Here is a 20,566-nt window from a genome sequence, read left to right as displayed (position 1 = left end):
TTCATATAAAGACATCCGTGCCGCGTTTTGACTTTGAAATGTGCAGTGTGCATATTTATTCAGTGTCATCATTGCCTTTTGAAGTTTAATCCAGCCCTATCACGATTCTCCTCTTTCCGTCACCAAATGTAAGACCTCCTAAATTATAATTAAGACTTTTCTTATACTATTTAACATATTTAAAACTTTTTATGGCCTTACATTTGATACAACTAAATTAAGGAGTTTTAAGGACCTGCAGGAGCCGTCTACTTTACAATAGACCGTCGGGAAGGCGGTGACTCATTCTGGTAGCCCGACTGGAAACACAATAGCCCCGGGACGTCGGACTAGCGATTTTGTGAGCCCTGAGATGGCACTTTATTCTATTCTTATAAATCTTATAAATAAATATTTCATCCATACAAACCAAATATTGTGACAGTAATGTTATAATATGTTACAAGGTGGTAACAGCCACACGTATTGGGCTATTTCTGACATTAGAAATTCTACAGACTGCTTCAATTTTTGGGATAGGCTACAATCCTGTTTCCATAGCCTACCTGTCACTCTCTTGCCGTGCCTCTGATACGTTTTAAGGTGAAGGCCAGGGAGCCCCAACACCTTGCTGATTTTTCTGAGAGCTGCATATCCCAATCCTAACTCGTGTGCCAAGAGGACCATTCACACATTCACATCAAATGCAACGTCGTTTCTGGACTCATCGCGAAGTCGCCTAGACGTGTACACGCTCCTGCGGTACTTGTCATCTTTACACAGACAGCACTTAAGCAATAAACTGTTACAGAACCCTTGATTCTGTGGATCTATATTAATTTTTAGCCCTGACATACCACAATTCGGACAAGTTAAATCACCAATCAGCTCATTCAGTCGCGCAACATGAACAAGCAGCCACTGTTATGTAGAGTGCACTTTATTTATAGATTGGCTTATATCTAAACCACCCTGGTTTCCCATCGACAGCTTACGTTCAGATGCGCTTCCCGAGGGCATTTCACTGGGTAATCCATCAATAATTTTCCTTTTCCCCCTTGCAAGTGACAACTGCTGTACTCTTTTCGATGATTGAAGTCATTTTCATTCATTCACTCAAAAGATCCCGCGGAAAGCTAAACCAAGGAAGCGTCAAAGCATACCATGTGACGATTCTGAACGAATCACGTTGGTCAGAAATGATCTTCAGCCAATGAGATTTAGAGTTAGAATCCCCTCTTTTACTTTCACGAATGGTTGCTGATAAAAAGGAAATGACCATATTTGGATCCAACAGCATTGTGCGGAAGAGAGAGAGAGCTTTCCAGTACAGGCAGAGATCGTGGAGCAGCATGTTGATTTAGATCGCCAACTTTTGTTGAATTTATGAGAAATCTACAGACGCAAACAGACAAAGTGCAGTAAAATAAAGACCTAAATGTGTATTTCGGACTTTTTTTCACCACAAGTCTAAAAGAAGACATGTTATTGAAGACAAATATCCAAAAATCTCAAAATTGACCAATAAAAAAAACCCGATGTTTTTGCCTGCCGTGTCTCGCCTTAAAGAAATAGAGTAAAATCAGGCAATAGAGATGTAGTCAGACAACGTAAGTCACTTAATATTTTTCTTGTTTTTGAACTGTTGTATTAAATCAATATTACATTTGCTTACTCCCTTAACAATAGTTTAAATCTGTCACTCTCCTTTTGGCTTTCCGTGGGCGCACAGACAATAATCTATTAGAGAGCGTGCAAATGAGTCTCTCTTTCACTTTTAATAAGCAGGACTCAAAAGTGTATTAATACCACTGATCTATATAATGATATAATTCTCTATTATAGATCAGTGATTAATAACCGTGCCGAAATTCTAGTTCTGCTCTGTGTTCTCTGCTAAATAACTAACTGTGAATGATGCCAGCGGGTTAGGGTTAGGGTAAGGGTTAGGTTAGCTCAGCGTCACTATGTTGTCACTAGCCGCTTTTCCACTGTGGGGCCAGTGCGAGCCAGTGCTAAGAGCGTGCCGGGCGGGGCCAATGGCCTCGAGTCGCAAGCACTAAGGCCAAAAGTAAGCTGCGTTTCCACTATGGAGCCAGTAGCCTCGCTGCGCAAACCTAAAGCCCGCCCTTTACACACCTCATTGGATCAAACGTCACGAAACCCCTCCCCTTTCAGCGGGAAGATTGAAAGCAAGTCACCATAGTGTGATTATCGAACGAACAAAATGGAGAGAGCAGAAGCGGCTGTTTGTTTGCTCCTTTCGGTGTTTTCTTGGTGGAAGATGAGGCAGCGATGCGAAGATGGAAGCTTATGTTAGGCTTTTTTGTTTTTTTAGGTTTTTTGCTGCAAGGCAAAAAAAAGAACAACACAGCGACGTGGAAGCCGGATACAGCGAATGCAGAAACGCCTTGTAATGTTGGTGATGTCTGTTCTGATGCAAGAAATGCTCTGCAACAGTTGTTAATGCAGCAGCAATATTTGTAATATATTACATTAATAAATCACGTGAAAAGAAGCTTTGTTTTTATGACCTACACACAAATCTTTCGTCTAACTTTGTATCACATAAAACAAAATGTTGCATTAATATCTACACACTACTGCAAAAAATAACGACACAGTTGTACTTCTAGTATAATCTTTTATGCCTTTATTTAGGTACAGATACAGTGTATGTTAATATGTTATCAAGATGTGTTGGTGAGTTTTTGGGGGGTTTCTTTGGACGATGTCCCCCAACTTATACATCAAATCTCATTTTTATAGGATCTTACTTGCATTTATCCAAATTTAAATAAGAGTATACTCATCAGACATGCGTTTAAATAATGTTTTCATCACATAGTTGTCTGTAACAACAGTTAATGGTGCAACTATTAATAGGACCTGATTTACACAGGACACAAAAGGTGCCCCATCAGATAACCATTTAAGTAATGTGCCCATCAAAACGGCATATATTTCCATATCAATATCTGCCTAATGTAAGTGTCTTTTCTGCATGGGCACCGCTCTGTCCATTGTGCGTTTTTATGGATTTGTACTGCGCCCGCAAATTCTTGATATTAAGCTTTGCGAATTTAGCAGCGATGTATTTTATCACGTCTTCGTTTTTGCAGACGCCGTAAAACTGGCATTGTACATTGTCCTCGGCCCAAATACTCAGAAAAGCCCTGGTATCTTCTACAGACTTGTACTGACGATTCTCCATTTTAAGTTTTTGAGTTCTTTGCACGACGTAATACAGCGAAATGCGCATCTTACCGCAGACACACTTTTACCTGACTGCACGCTTATCGAAACTTCGCATGAACTCCGCCTTTCACTATGACCACGCCTCAAGCCCCAGCTGGCCCGCTTTGGCCCAAGGTTTTCGTCGGGCCGAAAAACCCGGGCCATTGGCCCTGAGGAAGCACCGACGAGGCACGATCAGGCCCCGGAAGTGACAGTGGAAACGCGACTGGCCCTGGCACGCACTAGCACGCCCGCTTTTGGCCCGACAGTGGAAACGCGGCTACTGAGAAGACAACACTGAGAAGCTGAAGCCGCATCCGAGATGATTTTTTTTTTTGGGGGGGGGAGACCAAGATGGCTGCCTAATCAGACGTGTTTGTACGAGCTCTTGCACCATATGTGCTTAGACAGTGCAAAAGGGACTTTTAATTAGTTGTTTGCCGCTTGTGTTACTTTGCTACCTTTTTGACCTTTTTACCCCTGTACTGCGGTTCCATGGGACGCAAACGTGGTCATTTGAGCAGCTCTTCAGCGGATGCTAAGGTGGTTAGTGTTAGTACTGGCGCTTGTCCACCTGCCGCCAGTGGCCATGATTACGTAGATTCTTGCACGAGTGAGGAAGATATGTTTAGTTTAGCCGAAGAGGAGTTCCCTGCGTTACCCATCACCCCGAGTAAATCGCCAGTCATAAAGAAAAGAGCAAGTGACGATACTCGAGCTGATATCTCATCGCAGCTGGTAGGCATTACACAGTTGATCAACAGCCGTTCTGATGGAATAGAAAAAAAAGATTTCGAACATATCAGCTGAACTGAAAGCAGTTGTTGAGAAGGTTTCTAGTCTTGAGCGGCGTATGAATGATGTTGAACGGCCTGTGGCTCAGATGCAGCGGAGGATGGATGATATGGAAACATATGCGAGAAGACGTAATTTGAGGTTAGCTGGGATTCCTGAATCTGCGCATGAAGACATTCGGCTTGAGGTGGTCAAAATCTGCCAAAATGTTCTTCCTGATGCAAAGGAAAAACTTGCAGATGCTATCTACGTAGTCCATCGTCTCGGGAAGATACAACAAGGTGGCACGGAGCGTCCCAGGGTGACTTATTTTCTCTTAAGCGTTTTAGGTTGGTTATGAACTCCATTGTAGATGAAAATCAACCAGGTTTCATGAAAAATCTTCATTTTTTTTATAATATTAGACTTGTTAATATTAGACAATGAGGTCAATCAATTGATTACTCTGAACTTATCAAGGACGATAGCTTAATTCTGTTTTTGGACTTCTTTAAAGCTTTTGACACTATTGAGCATCCTTTTATTTCTTTTTGTTTAGAGCGTTTTGGTTTTGGGCCCTATTTTTGTAATGCAATGAAAACGTTGTATGCAGGGGGAAATAGCTCAGTGAAATTGGGGCATGGTACTACACAGAGATTTTTTTAGAAAGAGGTATTCGGCAAGGCTGTCCAGCTTCCGTATACCTCTTTCTTATTACAGCTCAAGCCTTCTGTCATTTTATTAAGGACAGTAAGGTAGAAAGAATTAATATTGCTGGTAAAAGTATTTTAATTAGTCAGCTAGCTGATGACACTGCCTTATTTTAAAAAAATTCTAACCAGGTTCATCAGGCAATTAAAACTATTCAGTTGTTTTCTAATGCTTCAGGTTTGTGCCTTAATATTAAAAAATGTGAAATTTTAGCCTTAAAGAATTCCTCTCTTTTGTCTGTAGATGGTATTCCCGTTAAAGAAGCAGTTAATTACTTAGGTGTTATTATTTCAAAAAGTGAACAAGATAGAGTTTCTCTGAATTTTAACCCTGCCTTTGAAAAGATAAAACGTAAACTTAATCTTTGGTTATTAAGGGACTTGTCCCTTAGAGGTAGAGTTCTTCTGTCAAAAGCAGAAGGAATCTCTAGACTAACATACATTGCTTCAACTATACATTTAGACAGTAAAACTGTTAAAACTGTTGATCAGACCTTAGTTAACTTTTTATGGAAGAATCGTGTACACTATATTCGTAAATCTGTTATTGTAAATTCTCTTAAAAACGGTGGACTTGACTTTCTGGATTTTACTACTTTAAATAATACTTTCAAAATTAATTGGTTGAAATTTTGTTTGAATAAACCCTCTTTTTGGAACTTTATTCCTAATTTTATTTTTGACCAACTCGGGGGTCTTTCTTTTTTACTAATGTGTGATTATGTGATGGTTGAGGAGAGATCCCCTATATGATTGTAAAGCGCTTTGGGTGTACGGCAATACACAATGAAAGCGCTATATAAATGCATCATTCATTCATTCATTCATTATAAGATTGAGAAACTGCCAGTAAAACTTTCTGTCTTTCATGCTCAAGCTTTGTTAGCTTGGAAACTTATCTACAAGCACAATTTCTCTCCGCAGCGTTATTTTATTTGGAACAATCGTTGTATTTTGTTCAAGCACAAGAGTATTTTTTTGAAATCCTGGTTTGATAAAGGTATTGTTTTAGTAGCTCATTTGTTTAACACTCAAGGATATCTTATGACATATGATGAGTTTCTGGTGCACTTCAATTTTCCTGTGACTCCTAAGGAATTCTCTCTTGTTTTCTCTGCAATTAATTCAGGGATAGTTTCCTTATTTAGAAGTGTGAAATGTGTTGATATGCCCATGATCAATTTAACTGATACAATATGTGGTAAAATTTGTTTTTCGCAAATGAAAAATAACAAAGCTATTCGTTCTCTTTTTCTAAAGGACGTTGCTACCAAGCCTTGCTCTATTGCATATTGGACTAAATTTGTTAGAAACCCTAGATGGGGAAGTGTTTGGTTATTACCTTATAAGTTTTTTGTTACAAACAAGATAAGAGAAATTTCTTTGAAGATAATCCACAAATTCTATCCTATTAAACATTTTCTCAGCAAATTTAAGAGGGATATTGATGTCAATTGCTCTTTTTGCTCTTTATATTTGGAAACTGTATCCCACATCTTTTGGCACTGTAGTCATGTTAAAAAGTTATGGTATGATACATCTGTGTTTATCAAAAAAAAAAAGATACTCTCTAATTTTAATTTGCATTTTGAAAATGTTGTTTTTGGATATTTTGATTATGATAATATGAATAATGAAGCATTCCTTATTAATCTATTTATATTACTAATTAAGTTTAACATTCATAAATGCAAATTTACTAACAAAAAACCCTGTTTTACAGTGTTTTATAAAGAACTGGAAAACTATTTCTGTACTATTCTTCATAGTACTAATAGAAAAGAAATAAAAAAACTGTCCGTTTGTTTTCTGTCTTCAAAATCTTTGAGCAATGTAAAGGTCATGCATCTCTTCGATTGTAACTTTATTCATTTTTATTTTATTTTCTCTTTTTTGTTTTAAGTTTCCCTGACTTTATAATTTCTGTTGTGTTTGTTTGTATGTGTTGTGTAAAGCATAAAAAATAAAAAAAAGATTTTTTTTGGTTTGCCGTCATAACAACAACTATATTTATTCCATGGAATGTCTGGATACTGGATTCTGATTGGCTGGCAGGTGTGCAGTAAAACCGTTTAATGCACAGGTAGTTCCAAGTCAGTTTAATCACCGTTCTATATTAATGCGCTGCTTTAATTGATGCACGCAAAAGCACAGAGAGAGAGAGAGAGAGAGAGAGAGAGAGAGAGAGAGAGAGAGAGAGAGAGAGAGAGAGAGAGAGAGAGAGAGAGAGGTCGGAGATCGCATTGTGCTGCGCACATACATAAACTTCTTGTCAGTGCTTGCCCGCGATTCTTATTAAAACAGCCTAGATCCTAGATCGCTACATTATATTCCTCAGCAACGGGGCGGTAAAACTGCTGTTTTTGAATGAATTGTTGTTTGTAGAGAGAGACGCACAGCATGCAGGTACGCACGCACGCACATTCACATACTGTACACACACACACACACACACACACGCAACTGTCATCTCTCTTGCCTTCACACTCTCTCTTGGTCGATCGGCAATCTACTGAAACAAATGCTATTTTTCATTCAAATAAATGTGATCTTACCGGACTATTTAATCTCTGAGTCTGATTTGAAGCGGACAGAATGCTAGAGCTGCGTGTCATAACTGACGAAAATAACCGTCTTTTTATCCATTCAGTCAAATTTTGCGCTGCAAATATCAATCCTAGTTTTAATTTGTCTATAACCATGGAATAAGCGGGATAATCAACGGTTTGCCGTGCGTTAAAGGATTTATAATGCACTTCGCGGAGGCAACCACCCTCCGCTTCGCGTCGGATGGTTATGAGCCTCCACGTCGTGCATTTAAAATCCTTTAACGCACGGCAAACCGTTGATTATCCCTTACATATACGATTATAAGTATATGTTTATATTAGGGCTGGGCGATTAATCGAAAATAATGGAAATTGACATTCAGAAGCTATAATCGATAAACTTTTTCCAGGTCGATTATTTCAATTACTTTCCCTTTAAAAAGACTATTGCGTGTGGAGTCACGTGACCCCGCTCCGTTACGTTATTCCGCCGACACGTCGATGGAGAGCTTATTAATACAGTAAAAAATATTAACAGGATATACAAGATAGTGGTGGGCCGTTATCGGCGTTAACGTGAGACTCTAATCGGGCGATAAAAAAAATATCGCCGTTAATCTATTCTCAAAGTTGGGTTGGGAGCTGGGTCTAAACTACGCAAGATATGATGACTTTCACCTTGATATTTTAGCGCGGATGACGTATACCTAGTCGAATTGCACTGTAGGGGGCGAGAACGAGTCTTCAACTTCTGTGAAATTACCACATCAAATGAGACGTGCAAACATGAATGCAGTTATGAAGCCGCTTCAGGGCAGGTGCGTTGCTAGACCCTTTTTACTGGGGCACGTGAGTTATAATTTACTTTGATAATCCCGAAATAAAGACATTAAACTATATGCAACAACTGAATTGACGCTTCTAAAAGCAACGCAGTTTAACCCAAGACTATGCACACAGATATCCATGCCGGTGCGCGTCTGTGTATTTAACGGCAACGCGCACGTCGTCCAGCCTTTTGCGCAGAAGTACTTGGTTACACAAGTTTGTATAGGTAATTATGTTGTAAATGCAATTGTCAAGCAGTTTGTGATGCATTTTGGAAACGGGAGATGAGCGCCTGGTCTAATGCGCCGCCTGGCCCGTTCTCGAAGACTTACTTTTAGTCATTATTTGGGTAGCACACATATTCTGAATGCCTTCAGCAGAATTCAAATTAGCCATTTTAATCTAGATTAATTCCAATATTTAATCTAGATTAATCTAGATTAAAAAAAATTAATCTATGCCCACCCCTAATACAAGAGTAATTTTATTTAGAAGAGATACTGCTTATTTTCTACTTTTAATATGAAAAACATTGAAAATAATTTATTTTGTTTCCAAAAGTGCAAGTTTAATTTAAGAAAAATGTGACTTTTTGTTTTCAGCAATGTGTGCTTTAATTTCAGTTGTTCAACACTGATGTTCAATAAATAATCATATATAATAGATTGATATGAATAGAGTGTGTGTTTCCTTCAATTATTTTAAAATCAAGTAATGCACCCTTCATTCAAAAATCTCTCTCACTTGTAATATGTATAATGCACATATTTACTGTACAAAACTTGTCAGTGAACTGTGAGGGCAAAAAAAAATAAATATAATTATATATAATTAAATATAATTTTATTAATAAATAATATAATCGTTCATTAATCGTAATCGAGTTAAAGGGATAGTTCACCCAAAAATGAAAATGTGATGTTTATCTGCTTACCCCCAATGCATCCAAGATGTAGGTGACTTTGTTTCCTCAGAAAAACACAAACGAAGATTTTTAATGAAAACCGGTGCAGTCTGCCAGCCTTATCATGGGTGTGGATGGGCACCAGACCTTTAAAAGTAAACAAAAACATGCACAGACAAATCCAAATTACACCCTGCGGCTCGTGACGATACATTGATGTCCTAAGACACGAAACGATCGGATTTTGCGAGAAACTGAACAGTATTTATATCATTTTTTACCTTTGATACACAGCCACGTCCATCTGTAATGTGCACGAGTTTGGCATCAGTCACGTCACATGAGCACGCGCTCTAGCGTAGAATACGCAAACGTCGTAAGGGGAAATCAGTGAAAAGTCCCGGATGAGTTTGCGCAAGCAAACGTAATCTTTTAGCATTAAATGGGTTTGAACAATCAGAATACGCGCAAGTAATAACCATTTTGAATAGCCACTATACCCACAATCTCTGTGCTCTGTGTAAACAATGAGTGTCGTATACACGCGACAGATCGCTTCCGGAGTTTGCGTATTCTACGCTAGAGCGCGTGCACATGTGACGTGACTGATGCCAAACTCGTGCTCAAGACAGATGGACGTGGCTGTGTATCAAAGGTAAAAAATGATAAAAATACTGTTCAGTTTCTCACAAAATCCGATCGTTCGTGTCTTAGGACATCAGTGTATCGTCACGAGCCGCAGGGTGTGATTTGGATTTGTCTGTGCATGTTTTTGTTTACTTTTAAAGGTTTGGTGCCCATCCACACCCATGATAAAGCTGGCAGACTGCACCGGTTTTCATTAAAAATCTTCGTTTGTGTTTTTCTGAGGAAACAAAGTCACCTACATCTTGGATGCATTGGGGGTAAGCAGATAAACATCACATTTTCATTTTTGGGTGAACTATCCCTTTAAAATGTTCAATTAATCGAGATTTTGATTTTAGGCCAAATCGCCCAGCCCTAGTTTATATCTACACGTTTCTTTTCCCCTAATTTTCTCTAATTGACGGAAATCCGTCATAGACTTGTTGCAGGTAACGGAAATCCGTCGTAGCGACGGAGAACTTTAATCCCTGTATATTGCAGCATGTAAGTATGTCACCATTGTTTAGATTCATACACTGATTCTTCCTTCTGTTTGTGTGACAAACAAGTTTATATAAAAATGACCTGATTAACTTTCTGGTGAATTTTAATCTGTTGAACCATTGCATTGCTATAATAAATAATGTACAACTAACACCATAGATTAGACCGAGTAAAATCAGATATCTATACGATGACATCTGAATCATCAGCATCAGATTTTCTGTCATAACAATCACAGTTAGAGGAAAACTATCAGCAAATAATCAAAATGCTCAACTAAAGCAAATGCTTCTCACCATAATGGTGACATCAAACCAAACTATTTATATAAATGATCAAAATCTGCACAGAATTGATCACCGGTCATCACTGACACATTTCCAATCTGCATGCATCTCACAGAGTTACTTCCCCCTTGCTCTGACATCATGCTGACGTGTGCCAAAAAACTCCCCACCGACTGCGCTGACCTAAAGCATGATGGGAAACGACTGGCTGACGACACGGCTCAATGCTCATTGGTCCAAACAACCGGGAAGTTGTGTTCTCTTCTAAAATGTTTTATTTTCATTTCTGATATCATGCAATTACGTGTTTAAATTATGCCTTAAGCCCCTGGTGTTTTGCCAAAATCCCCTGATCTTTTTGAAGATGGACCATTCACTTCACAAATAAAATATGTACCAAACAAAAATAGAAATCACATTTTTGAAATTGACGACTCTTCAAATAAAGATTGTATCAATTACAACACAACACCAGCAGCTGGTGACACGTGACTAATGAAAAAGAGATTTGTTCAATAAACGTTGATTCATTCCATAATTAAACAAGTGACTTCTTTATTAGCCAGTCCTTGAATTATTTGTTCAACTTATTTCTTTAACAATTTGTTGAATATAGAATATACTTTATAAATAGGCTGCAGCAATTTTAGTGTAAACTCTAGTAGCTGAAATTCCATGTTATTTTGTTGAGTTGTCTGTTTTTTTTTTTTTTGTTTTGTTTTTTCAGAATCATGGTAGAATAGTGATATCTATTTTAAAAATAAAATTGTTATTCTCCATTATTTCTCCAGAATGGCGCAGCTCTAGATGGTCATTTATCCACATGTAATGTGAACAAATAAATGAATTTAATTTTAGATAAAACATCAAAGATGTGGTCAGCAAGGTTCAGCATCCAGAACATATTTCTGGATCTGGATTAGTTCAGCTCAGCTTCTCACGTGATAGATGAAAAAAGAAACAGACTCACTTGTGACAAAGCTGAGATGCTTCTTTTTGTAAAAAAACAAAAACAAAAAACAAAACAAGCATTTACTTTTGAAAAGCCAAAAATAAAAGTCTGTTCTGTTAAGAATGATTATTATTATTTTACATTAAAATGCCTGTTGGATTACTGTTTTACTTTACTAAAAGCACAAGTTTTACTTATTAAACTGTATTTAATTAATTTTTTTTTTAAATTTAATGTCAGATGCTATTTTTTCAATAGCCAAAGCCAGTTTGCCCTGTTAAATACTAAATAAACATGTTGTTTACTTGCATAACTTCTTGTTTTTGAAAAAAAAAATCGAAAATCGGTATCGGCCATGAAAAACCATGATTGGTGCATCCCTACAAGCAATTTAATTTCATTTAAATAATTGCGTGAAGTAGTGCTGAAGTCCAACTAAAGATATAACTGCTGTATATTTGATTGTGTCGAACTATTGCAAGTATACTTCAGGTACACTTTAAATATCTTTCATTTACAGAGATCACACAATTTTTGTTAACAGTGATATTAAAACGCATATTAGGCATAATATTAAAAAGGTGCATTGTGCAATAACACAGTAACGTTACTCCTGAAAATGAAACCTACATTCTAATTTTCTATCAGTAAGTGTCCATAAATATGGATTTTACTTAGTATGAAATAAATGTATTTTAAATAAATTATGGCAGTTGTTTTAATGGCCTCTAATCTCTCCCATTCTTAGCAACGCCCCTGGAGTGAAACCGAAAGTGTTAAAGAATAAACTAAAATCGTCCACTTACCGCACAACAGTAGACAAATCTGACATAAGGTGAAATTACTCTTCATGATGTTGAAGATTTCAGTAAATCAGACTCAGTTCGAGAGATGTTATTAATATCCGCAGTTTGTTTGTGAACCACACCCAACAGACTCGAGACGACTGATGACTAATCCACTGAATGCCAACAGATGGGTTTATGCCGACTAACACTGTCTTAAACACACTATCATCTATAAACTATTGGAAAAACAAGATCAAGAAGAAGCGGAGAAAAAGAAGAAAGTTTGCGTTTCCAAATCCGGAAAACACCATCAACACAAATAGGAGTGTAATGGCGGAGATAACGGATTTCTTCTTTACAGCGGATCCCAAACAGAAATACAGCATTACTGCCATCTGCTGTCTGCTTAATGAACCTGCCGACTATCTGTATGTCTCAAACCGAACGGAGAATTATTGGAGAGTTGTGGGTACTTGAACAATACACAAAACACGCAAAATGAAAAATAGATAGGAACATCATAGACAATAAATAAATTAACAAATAAATGATCAGTGCAATTTTCTGCAACAATCCATTATATAAAATAATAAAAATGAATGATTTTATATTTGTCACAATGTTAGAAGAAAATTATTAGAAGATGAAACGTACTCGGTTACTAATGTAACCTCTGTTCTCTCTAGAGAGGGAACGAGTACTGCGTAAGTATCTTACGCTAGGGGAAAATCCTTTTCTGCGAGATATTGAAGCCAAAAATTATCCTTAATTTTGAAATAATGTAAAGCGCGTTGCAGCAGCATACAGACATAGGCGAAACAGCTTGCGCGCCTATTGGCTGCTCTGCGGCAACTGCAGCAGCCTATTAGAGCGAGGCCTGACGCGACGCCAGATCCAATGGGGGCATTTCGCGCCCTTTGCGTCGCTTCACGCCCTTTTCGTAGCTTCCCGCCTAAAAGGGCGTGGTCTAGACCTATAAAGATCGCTCGTAGGCAGCTATTATCTGGTTTTTCATCATCGAAGCAACCAGAGTGTGCGCATGCACGGCTAGATACGCAGTACTCGTTCCCTCTCTAGAGAGAACAGAGGTTACGTTAGTAACCGAGTACGTTCTCTTACGAGAGGTCTCTCGTACTGCGTAAGTATCTTACGCTAGGGGACCCAGTGTAAAACGCCGTGCATGCTGAGATCTGACACCAAAGACCCAAGGGCGAAAGCCCGGGGTTCATACAGTTCATATTCACCTATCCATAGGTTCCATGTGACGTCACTGTAGTTTATCGCCGCCATTTTTGTGTCCGCGCTACCTGTTTCAGTCTATGGTCACAGCAGCCGCAACTACCAGAGGAAGATCAACAAAACTCCCAGACTGTTCACAACAAGTATACAATATGCCCGGGATATGTTGTTCAGTTAGCTGTAAAAACAGTCATCAGAAAAAAAAAACTAACAACAGTTTTATTAGATCTCAGCAGTGCTCGAAGTGGGTCGGTATGCATATAGCGTACCGGTGTCATTCACGCAGGTGCTTTCCAAAGCAGGGTTTTTTTTTCCGGCACAATAAGAGTACTGGAATAATAATTAAATATTGACTAAGATTGTGAATCAGTACATTATAACGAAAATAATGCCTTAAAATGAAAAGAAACATTTTTTTGCGATTACATCATTTTGAACCGATCAACTCGTAAGTCCAAAGATTTAGTAAACAAGAAAGCATTCAAAGAGCAAGTTCAAAACAGTGCTAATGCAGAGAATAGTGACTTACAGTACATCCAGATGCCGTAAATTATTTGTTTTCATTTGGCTTAAGAGCAAGAGTGTTTTATAGTTGAAGGTGTTTTAGATTATGCGGTGTTTAGTGAATTATGAAAATTAAATAATAAACGCTAAACTATTGTACTACATAGCGTTCGTCATTGCAACGCCTGCAGTAAAGTATATACATGTAAAAGGGTTCTCAAAAATAATCATATTTGTTTTGCTAAAACTATTTATGTACAATTACTCTAAAAATGATTTGTCATACAAAAATGGCACACAAGTTACACACAAACCATCGTCCCAAGTAAATGGTACCATTGTGAATTGTGACTGGCTGCACAAGTGGTGTAATAAACTAAATTAAACTAAAATGTTATTGCAGCCATATAGCTTGAATGAATAAAAATGCATATTTTAAATAAAGAAATCTCATGCTTTTGGTGCTTGAATTTGTGCTTCAATAATGAGATCCAGTTTTAGGAATACACAAGACGTGAAAGACGTCTTCCCTCAGGTATATTTTATGTTTTCTTGGCTTGCTGGATGTTGCGCTTATGCTCAATAATCTCATTTTTTTGCATTCGCCAAAACTAATTTGCCGACATCTAAGCGCGGACTGTGGGAATTAGTGCCGTCAGCGCGAGTCCCGTTCGCTGTGAAGTAAGTTAGTGACCAGCCGGCAGAGGATTCTTCAAGGTCTTAAAGCCTTCATCGAGCGACTACGTTCACAACAATTTACACTTTTTGTCCTAAACATACAATCAAGTCAAATACACAGTGTGGGAAGTAGTAGTAAAAAGTAATTTCTTATTTCAATTTATTATTAAATCTCATTGAGATGCGCTGTGTCTGTTGTCATATCGGACACAAACATGGCGGCGAGCATAGCGGAAGTGACGTCTTTGGTACCCATGAATAGAACTCACAGGGAGTCCGGGGAAGAGGGAGGGGCAACGCCGCACTCTTCCACATAGTGCAGCGTCACTCAGACGCTAAGTAAATGTACATACAGGGCGGGGTTACGGCCTGAGCTGACGTAAGAATAAGGGTCTTCACACAGTTTGCCCAGACACATCTCGTGCTATTACTTTCACTGTCGACCCTAGAGCTGTGCTCAGTAGACGCAGCATTCCGAGCTGATAACATCAGGTCAGACAACACTGATTATCTAGACTGACAGCAGTCTGGCCTGTAAGGCGGGAACCTCCAGGTTGTAAAACCTTATAAATGTAGACGGAGAGGCCCAGCCCGTCGCCGTACAAATATCTTGCAAGGCAATCCCACTCGACCAAGCCCACGCCCCTCGTGGAATGTGCTCTGACACCTAGCGGGCACTGCATGCCCTTGGAAGCATATGCCAGCGCAATAGCATCAACTATCCATCTGGATAAGCTCTGTTTCGACGCGGCCAGTCCCTTGGGACGCCCGTAAAACGAAACAAAAAGCTGCTCTGTCTGTCTAAAAGCAGACGAGCGAGACACATAAGCTCGTAATGCCCTGACTGGGCATAGGAGGCTCGCGTCCGTTTCCTCATCATTGACCGGTAGGGCTGACAGCGCGATGACCTGTGCCCTAAACGGTGTGTTGAGGGATTTTGGAACGTAACCATGTTTGGGTTTGAGTATGACTTTAGAGTCATTAGGTCCAAATTCCATGCACGTCGCGCTCAAAGAGAGTGCGTGCAAATCCCCTATGCGCTTCACTGAAGCGAGAGCCAGCAGAAACACAGTCTTAAGAGACAGGTATTTCAAATCAATCGTCTGCAGAGGCTCGAATGGTCCACCTTTCATGGCCTCTAGTACCACAGAAAGGTCCCATACGGGGACTAAGGGAGGTCTGGGGGGATTCAGTCTTCTAGCTCCCCTCAGGAAGCGAATAACTAAATCGTTCATTTTGAGGAATAGAGCCGTCTCGTAGAAGGGGCTCTAGCCTGCGTGATCGTGTTTAATACTCCTTTTGGGAGTTCATCATATATTCGCTGGTGGCCCAGACATAAAGGGACCACAGCTCTGGGTGAGGATGCCAAATCGAGCCGCTGGCCTGAGAGAGAAGGTCTCTCCTCACTGGTATCGGCCACGGGACAGTGCTCGTCAGCTGCATCAGCGCTGGGAACCAGGGCTGGTTTTCCCAAAACGGCGCTATCAGCAGTATTGAACATCCTTTTTCCCTGACCCGCCCTATCACCTGAGGTAGGAGAGAGACGGGGGAAAAAGCATAAAGATGACGGCGGGGCCATTCGTGGGCCAGCGCATCTCTGCTTTTTGAGTAAAATTCCAGACAGTGAGCGTTGTTCGGAGACGCAAACAGGTCTACTTCCGCTCTGCCAAATTTTTTCCACAGTAGTTGTACTGTCTGTGGGTGTAGAGACCATTCGCCTGCTGGAACATTGTTCCTGGACAGTCTGTCTGGCCCTATGTTTAGAAGCCCCGGCACATGCGCTGCTTTCAGCGAGCGCAGGTTGCGCTGAGCCCATACCAGGAGGCGTTCTGCAAGTCTGTTTAGGTTTTTGGACCTGAGACCGCCCTGGCGATTTATATAGGAAACCACTGACATGTTGTCCGAGCGGACTAGTACATGGTTTCCTTTTATTTGGGGACAGAAGCGCATCAGCGCGTTCTGTACTGCCAGCATTTCGAGGCAGTTGATATGCAGGAGCTTTTCCCGTTCTGACCACTGGCCAAAAGACGGTCTGCCCTCGAGCAGAGCCCCCCATCCCGAGGTGGACGCGTCCGTAGACACCACTTTTATTCTCGAGGAAGTCCCCAGGCTTACACCTGACTAGTACCAGTCGACTGCTTTCCACGGTTTCAGGGCTGTGACACATTTCTGATTGACCGTGAGACGAAGCCGACCGGATGCCCACGCTTGACGCGGGATACGCACTTTCAGCCAGAACTGCAGTGGGCGCATACATAGCAGACCCAGCTGCAGAACTGATGACGCTGAGGCCATGAGACCCAGCATTTTCTGAAATTCTTTGAGCGGGACGGACGCGCCGCAGCGGAACGAGCCCGCTGTGTGCTGAATGTCCGCTGCGCGCTGTGGTGATAGCCGCGCTATCATTGACAGCGAGTCCAATTCTGTGCCCAGGAAGGAAGTTTTCTGACTGGGGACAGGGAGCTCTTCGCCCAATTGACTCTGAGACCCAAATTCTCGAGGTGATCGAGTAACATGGTCGTATGCTGTATGAGCACTGAGTGAGACTGCGCTAGAATCAGCCAATCGTCCGAATAGTTCAGTATGCGCACGCCTTTCAGTCTGAGAGGAACGAGCGCTGCGTCCATGCACTTCGTAAATGTACGGGGTGCCTGGGACAAACCGAACGGCAGGACTGTGTACTGATATGCCTGGCCCACGAAGGCGAATCTCAAAAATCGCCTGTGACGTGACGCTATCTGTATTTGAAAATACGCGTCTTTCAGATCCACTGACACGAACCAGTCTCCTTGGCGAACTTGCGCGAGGATTTTTCTGGTCGTGAGCATCCTGAACCGACGCTTCACCAGCGCTTTGTTCAGTTGCCTTAGATCTAACATGGGTCTGTGACCACCGTCTTTTTTCGGTACCAGGAAATATCTGCTGTACAGCCCTCCTTCGCTTTGAGCTTGAGAGAGGGGCTCTATGACCCCTTTGCTCAATAGTTTCGCCACTTCGGGTCGAAGCAGGTGTGCTGCTTCTGTCTGCATTGTGGTCTCGACACGCGCTATATAGCGGCGCGGGCGTCGATGAAACTGTAGCGAATAGCCTCGTTTTATAATGTCCAGCACCCATTTCGAAATCCCTGGAAGCTTTTCCCATGCGTTTGCATGAATAGCTATAGGTTGAATACGAAGCGCGCTCCGTTCGTTCAGTAACGGAGTGGTTTCGGTGTGCTGTGGCACAAGAGACGTGCTCGTGACATTCGGGGCGCGAGCGCTGATAGCGGGAACTATTATGTCTGTGTGTGGATGTGGTTGTGTGGCAACAGGCACATTTAACACACTGCAAACACCGTTCGCCTGCATATAGGGAACGCCTTTTGGTTTCGTTTTTACAGAAACCTTGGGGCGTGCATAATGTGATGTCTGTGGGCACTGAGAAGTGGGCACGTTTACCACATGTGAAGCGCAATCGATCTGAGTCGATTTTATGTGCGCGACAGGCCTGTGTGACAGGTTGTGCTTGTGTGTAGAGATGAGCACTAGGTAGTGGGCATTCTTACGACACGTGAAACACCATCGGCCGTGGCCGGGACACCAGAAAATACACTCTATTGGGGGTTTATCTGGGTAGCCGTGAAAACAGCCTTTGTGTGCAGGCAAGCGGGCGACAGAACCGGCTTGTTGGCTGCAGCAAACACTGGAACAGTCACATTTAACACACTCCAAACATCGTTCGCTTGCATGGAGCGAATGCACGTTGATTTCATGCAAAACGTGTTCGTGACATTTGAGGCATGGGGCACGCTGACAGCGGGAACTATTATGTCTGTGTGTGGATGTGGCTGTGGGGCAGCGGGCACATTTAACACACTCCAAACAACGTTCGCCTGCATAGAGCAAATGCACTTTTGGTTTCGTTTTTACAGAAACCGTTTGACGTGCATAATGTGGTGTCTGTGGCCACTGTGAAGCGGGCACATTTACCACGTGTGAAGCGCAATCGATCTGAGTCGATTTTATGTGCGCGCGGGACCTGTGTGTAGAGATGAGCACTGGGTAGTGGGCATTCTTACAACAGGTGAAACACCATCGGCCGTGGCCGGGACACCAGACAATACACTCTATTGGGGGTTTATATGTGTAGCCGTGGGAACGACTTTTGTGTGCAGGCAAACGGGTGACGGAGCCGGTTTGTTGGCTGCAGAAAACACTGGCACAGTCACATTTTCTGGAACTGGACGAGCGAATAACTTTGGTGGGGGTCCGGCAACAGAGGGACTCGTACACCGTCGTTTTCCTAGTTGTGCTAGGACGATTTCGGAGGCTCAGGTTTCAACTGAATCCTGGGCCGCGGGCCGCATCTGGCGGGGCGGCGGCCAGACGAGAAAAACGTCAGAAAGCGTTAACCACGGGTGCCTCTCAGCAACGGTGAGAGACCATGTTACACAGCGCTGAAGCGGCTTGGCAGCGGCGAAAGCGCGAGGGAGCAGGTTTGACGTCTGACGGCAAGCTTTAGAGGGGTAGGGCCGACTTAGCACGCCGTCCAGCGGAGGGCAGACATAAGTGGGCTGTTATCGCCTCTTCTGAGCAGCATGCACGTTCCCGTTTTGGTGGGAAACGGAAATCCTCTTCCTCCTTCATGGCCCCCCTCGTCAGCGGCGTCGATGGAAGCGGTGGCAGACAGCGGCCGCTTTACGTCCGGAACAGAGGCTGACGAGGTCGATGAAGCAGGCGGGCGAACCGGCGAGCTTTGTCGGCTGGGGGAAGGATCCGGGGCCCGCTGGGCACGGTGCTTTTTACTGCGCTACACCGCGGCGGGCGGGGGAGCAGTCTCAGTGAAGAAGGCAAGGCAAGTCCTCAGAGTCGCCATTGGCATCTGCACGAGCCGTATGAAGGCATCTTTAAAAAGACGCTTTGCGGCGACACACACTGTAGATTATAAAGGATATAGGCGCCGGAAAGCGCAGCAGGAAGGCAAGGAAGGCGGCGTGGCCAGCAGCTTCAGTGGCTCGTCCCGCTGAGATGCTTGCAGTCGACGGCGGCTTCTTCTCCGGCTCCAGCGATGCGTGTGCTTCGCTTGAAGGATGAAAAACCAGATAATAGCTGCCTACGAGCGATCTTTATAGGTCTAGACCACGCCCTTTTAGGCGGGAAGCTATGAAAAGGGCGCGAAGCGACGCAAAGGGCATGAAATGCCCCCATTGGATCTGGCGTCGCGTCAGGCCTCGCTCTAATAGGCTGCTGCAGTTGCCGCAGAGCAGCCAATAGGCGCGCAAGCTGTTTCGCCTATGTCTGTATGCTGCTGCAACGCGCTTTACATTATTTCAAAATTAAGGATAATTTTTGGCTTCAATATCTCGCAGAAAAGGATTTTCCCCTAGCGTAAGATACTTACGCAGTACGAGAGACCTTTCGTAAGAGAACAACAACAAAACCGACCATTTAATTAATTTTCAAACAATCATTCTTTATAAAAGCATAAGAATAGAATGATACATCAAACACAGAATGTTCCCCTGCTGTCTACTGTGTTGTAAATTGTGGATACTTGGGAAAGCTCCTTTCTAAAAGGCTAAATAACATTTCATCTTAAGGTTGTACTACTACCTATAATCTTTATCCGTCAGTTTTAGAGAATGAGATGCACATTTTCTGGCATGTTCTGATTTCAGATGTGAGAAGAATAATGTAAAGTTTAGTATTTCGTTGTGACGTGATATAACAAACAAAGGAACAAAGCTCTTGTCTCTTGCTGTCTTTACTTCTGAATTATTTTCTCTTTTCTTTTGTACTGCAGTATAATATCACAACAATACTGTGCGTTTTATAAATAACTGAATGAAAGAAACGCATTTGTCTGAATTTTATTCCGTCTTGAATCTTGCTCACAGAAGCGCTTGAGAAACAGCCCAGCAAGCAATTTTTGGTCTAAAAGACATCTATTAGCCGTGAAAACACAGCCCAGACGTCTAGGCTAAAACAAGTTTGTATTTGGGCTGTCCGTGAAAATTTAATAGACGTC

At 41.7% G+C, this 20,566-nt stretch overlaps 1 protein-coding gene across 1 annotated transcript in view; it reads right to left on the bottom strand.

The window, feature by feature from the left end:
- Positions 1 to 12,470, bottom strand: part of LOC141339239 (uncharacterized) — a 45,818-nt gene extending 33,348 nt beyond the window's left edge. Inside the window, exon 1 of the mRNA XM_073844870.1 lies at positions 12,158 to 12,470. Coding sequence (XP_073700971.1) covers positions 12,158 to 12,203 — 46 coding nt within the window. The 5' untranslated portion in view covers positions 12,204 to 12,470. The remainder of the gene's footprint in view (positions 1 to 12,157) is intronic.
- Positions 12,471 to 20,566: the final 8,096 nt, after the last annotated feature.

Source organism: Garra rufa, chromosome 7, assembly GCF_049309525.1.
Source record: "Garra rufa chromosome 7, GarRuf1.0, whole genome shotgun sequence".
NCBI lineage: Eukaryota > Metazoa > Chordata > Actinopteri > Cypriniformes > Cyprinidae > Garra > Garra rufa.
Note: the sequence above shows the minus strand (reverse complement) of the source record. Positions and strands in the feature narration are given on the sequence as shown.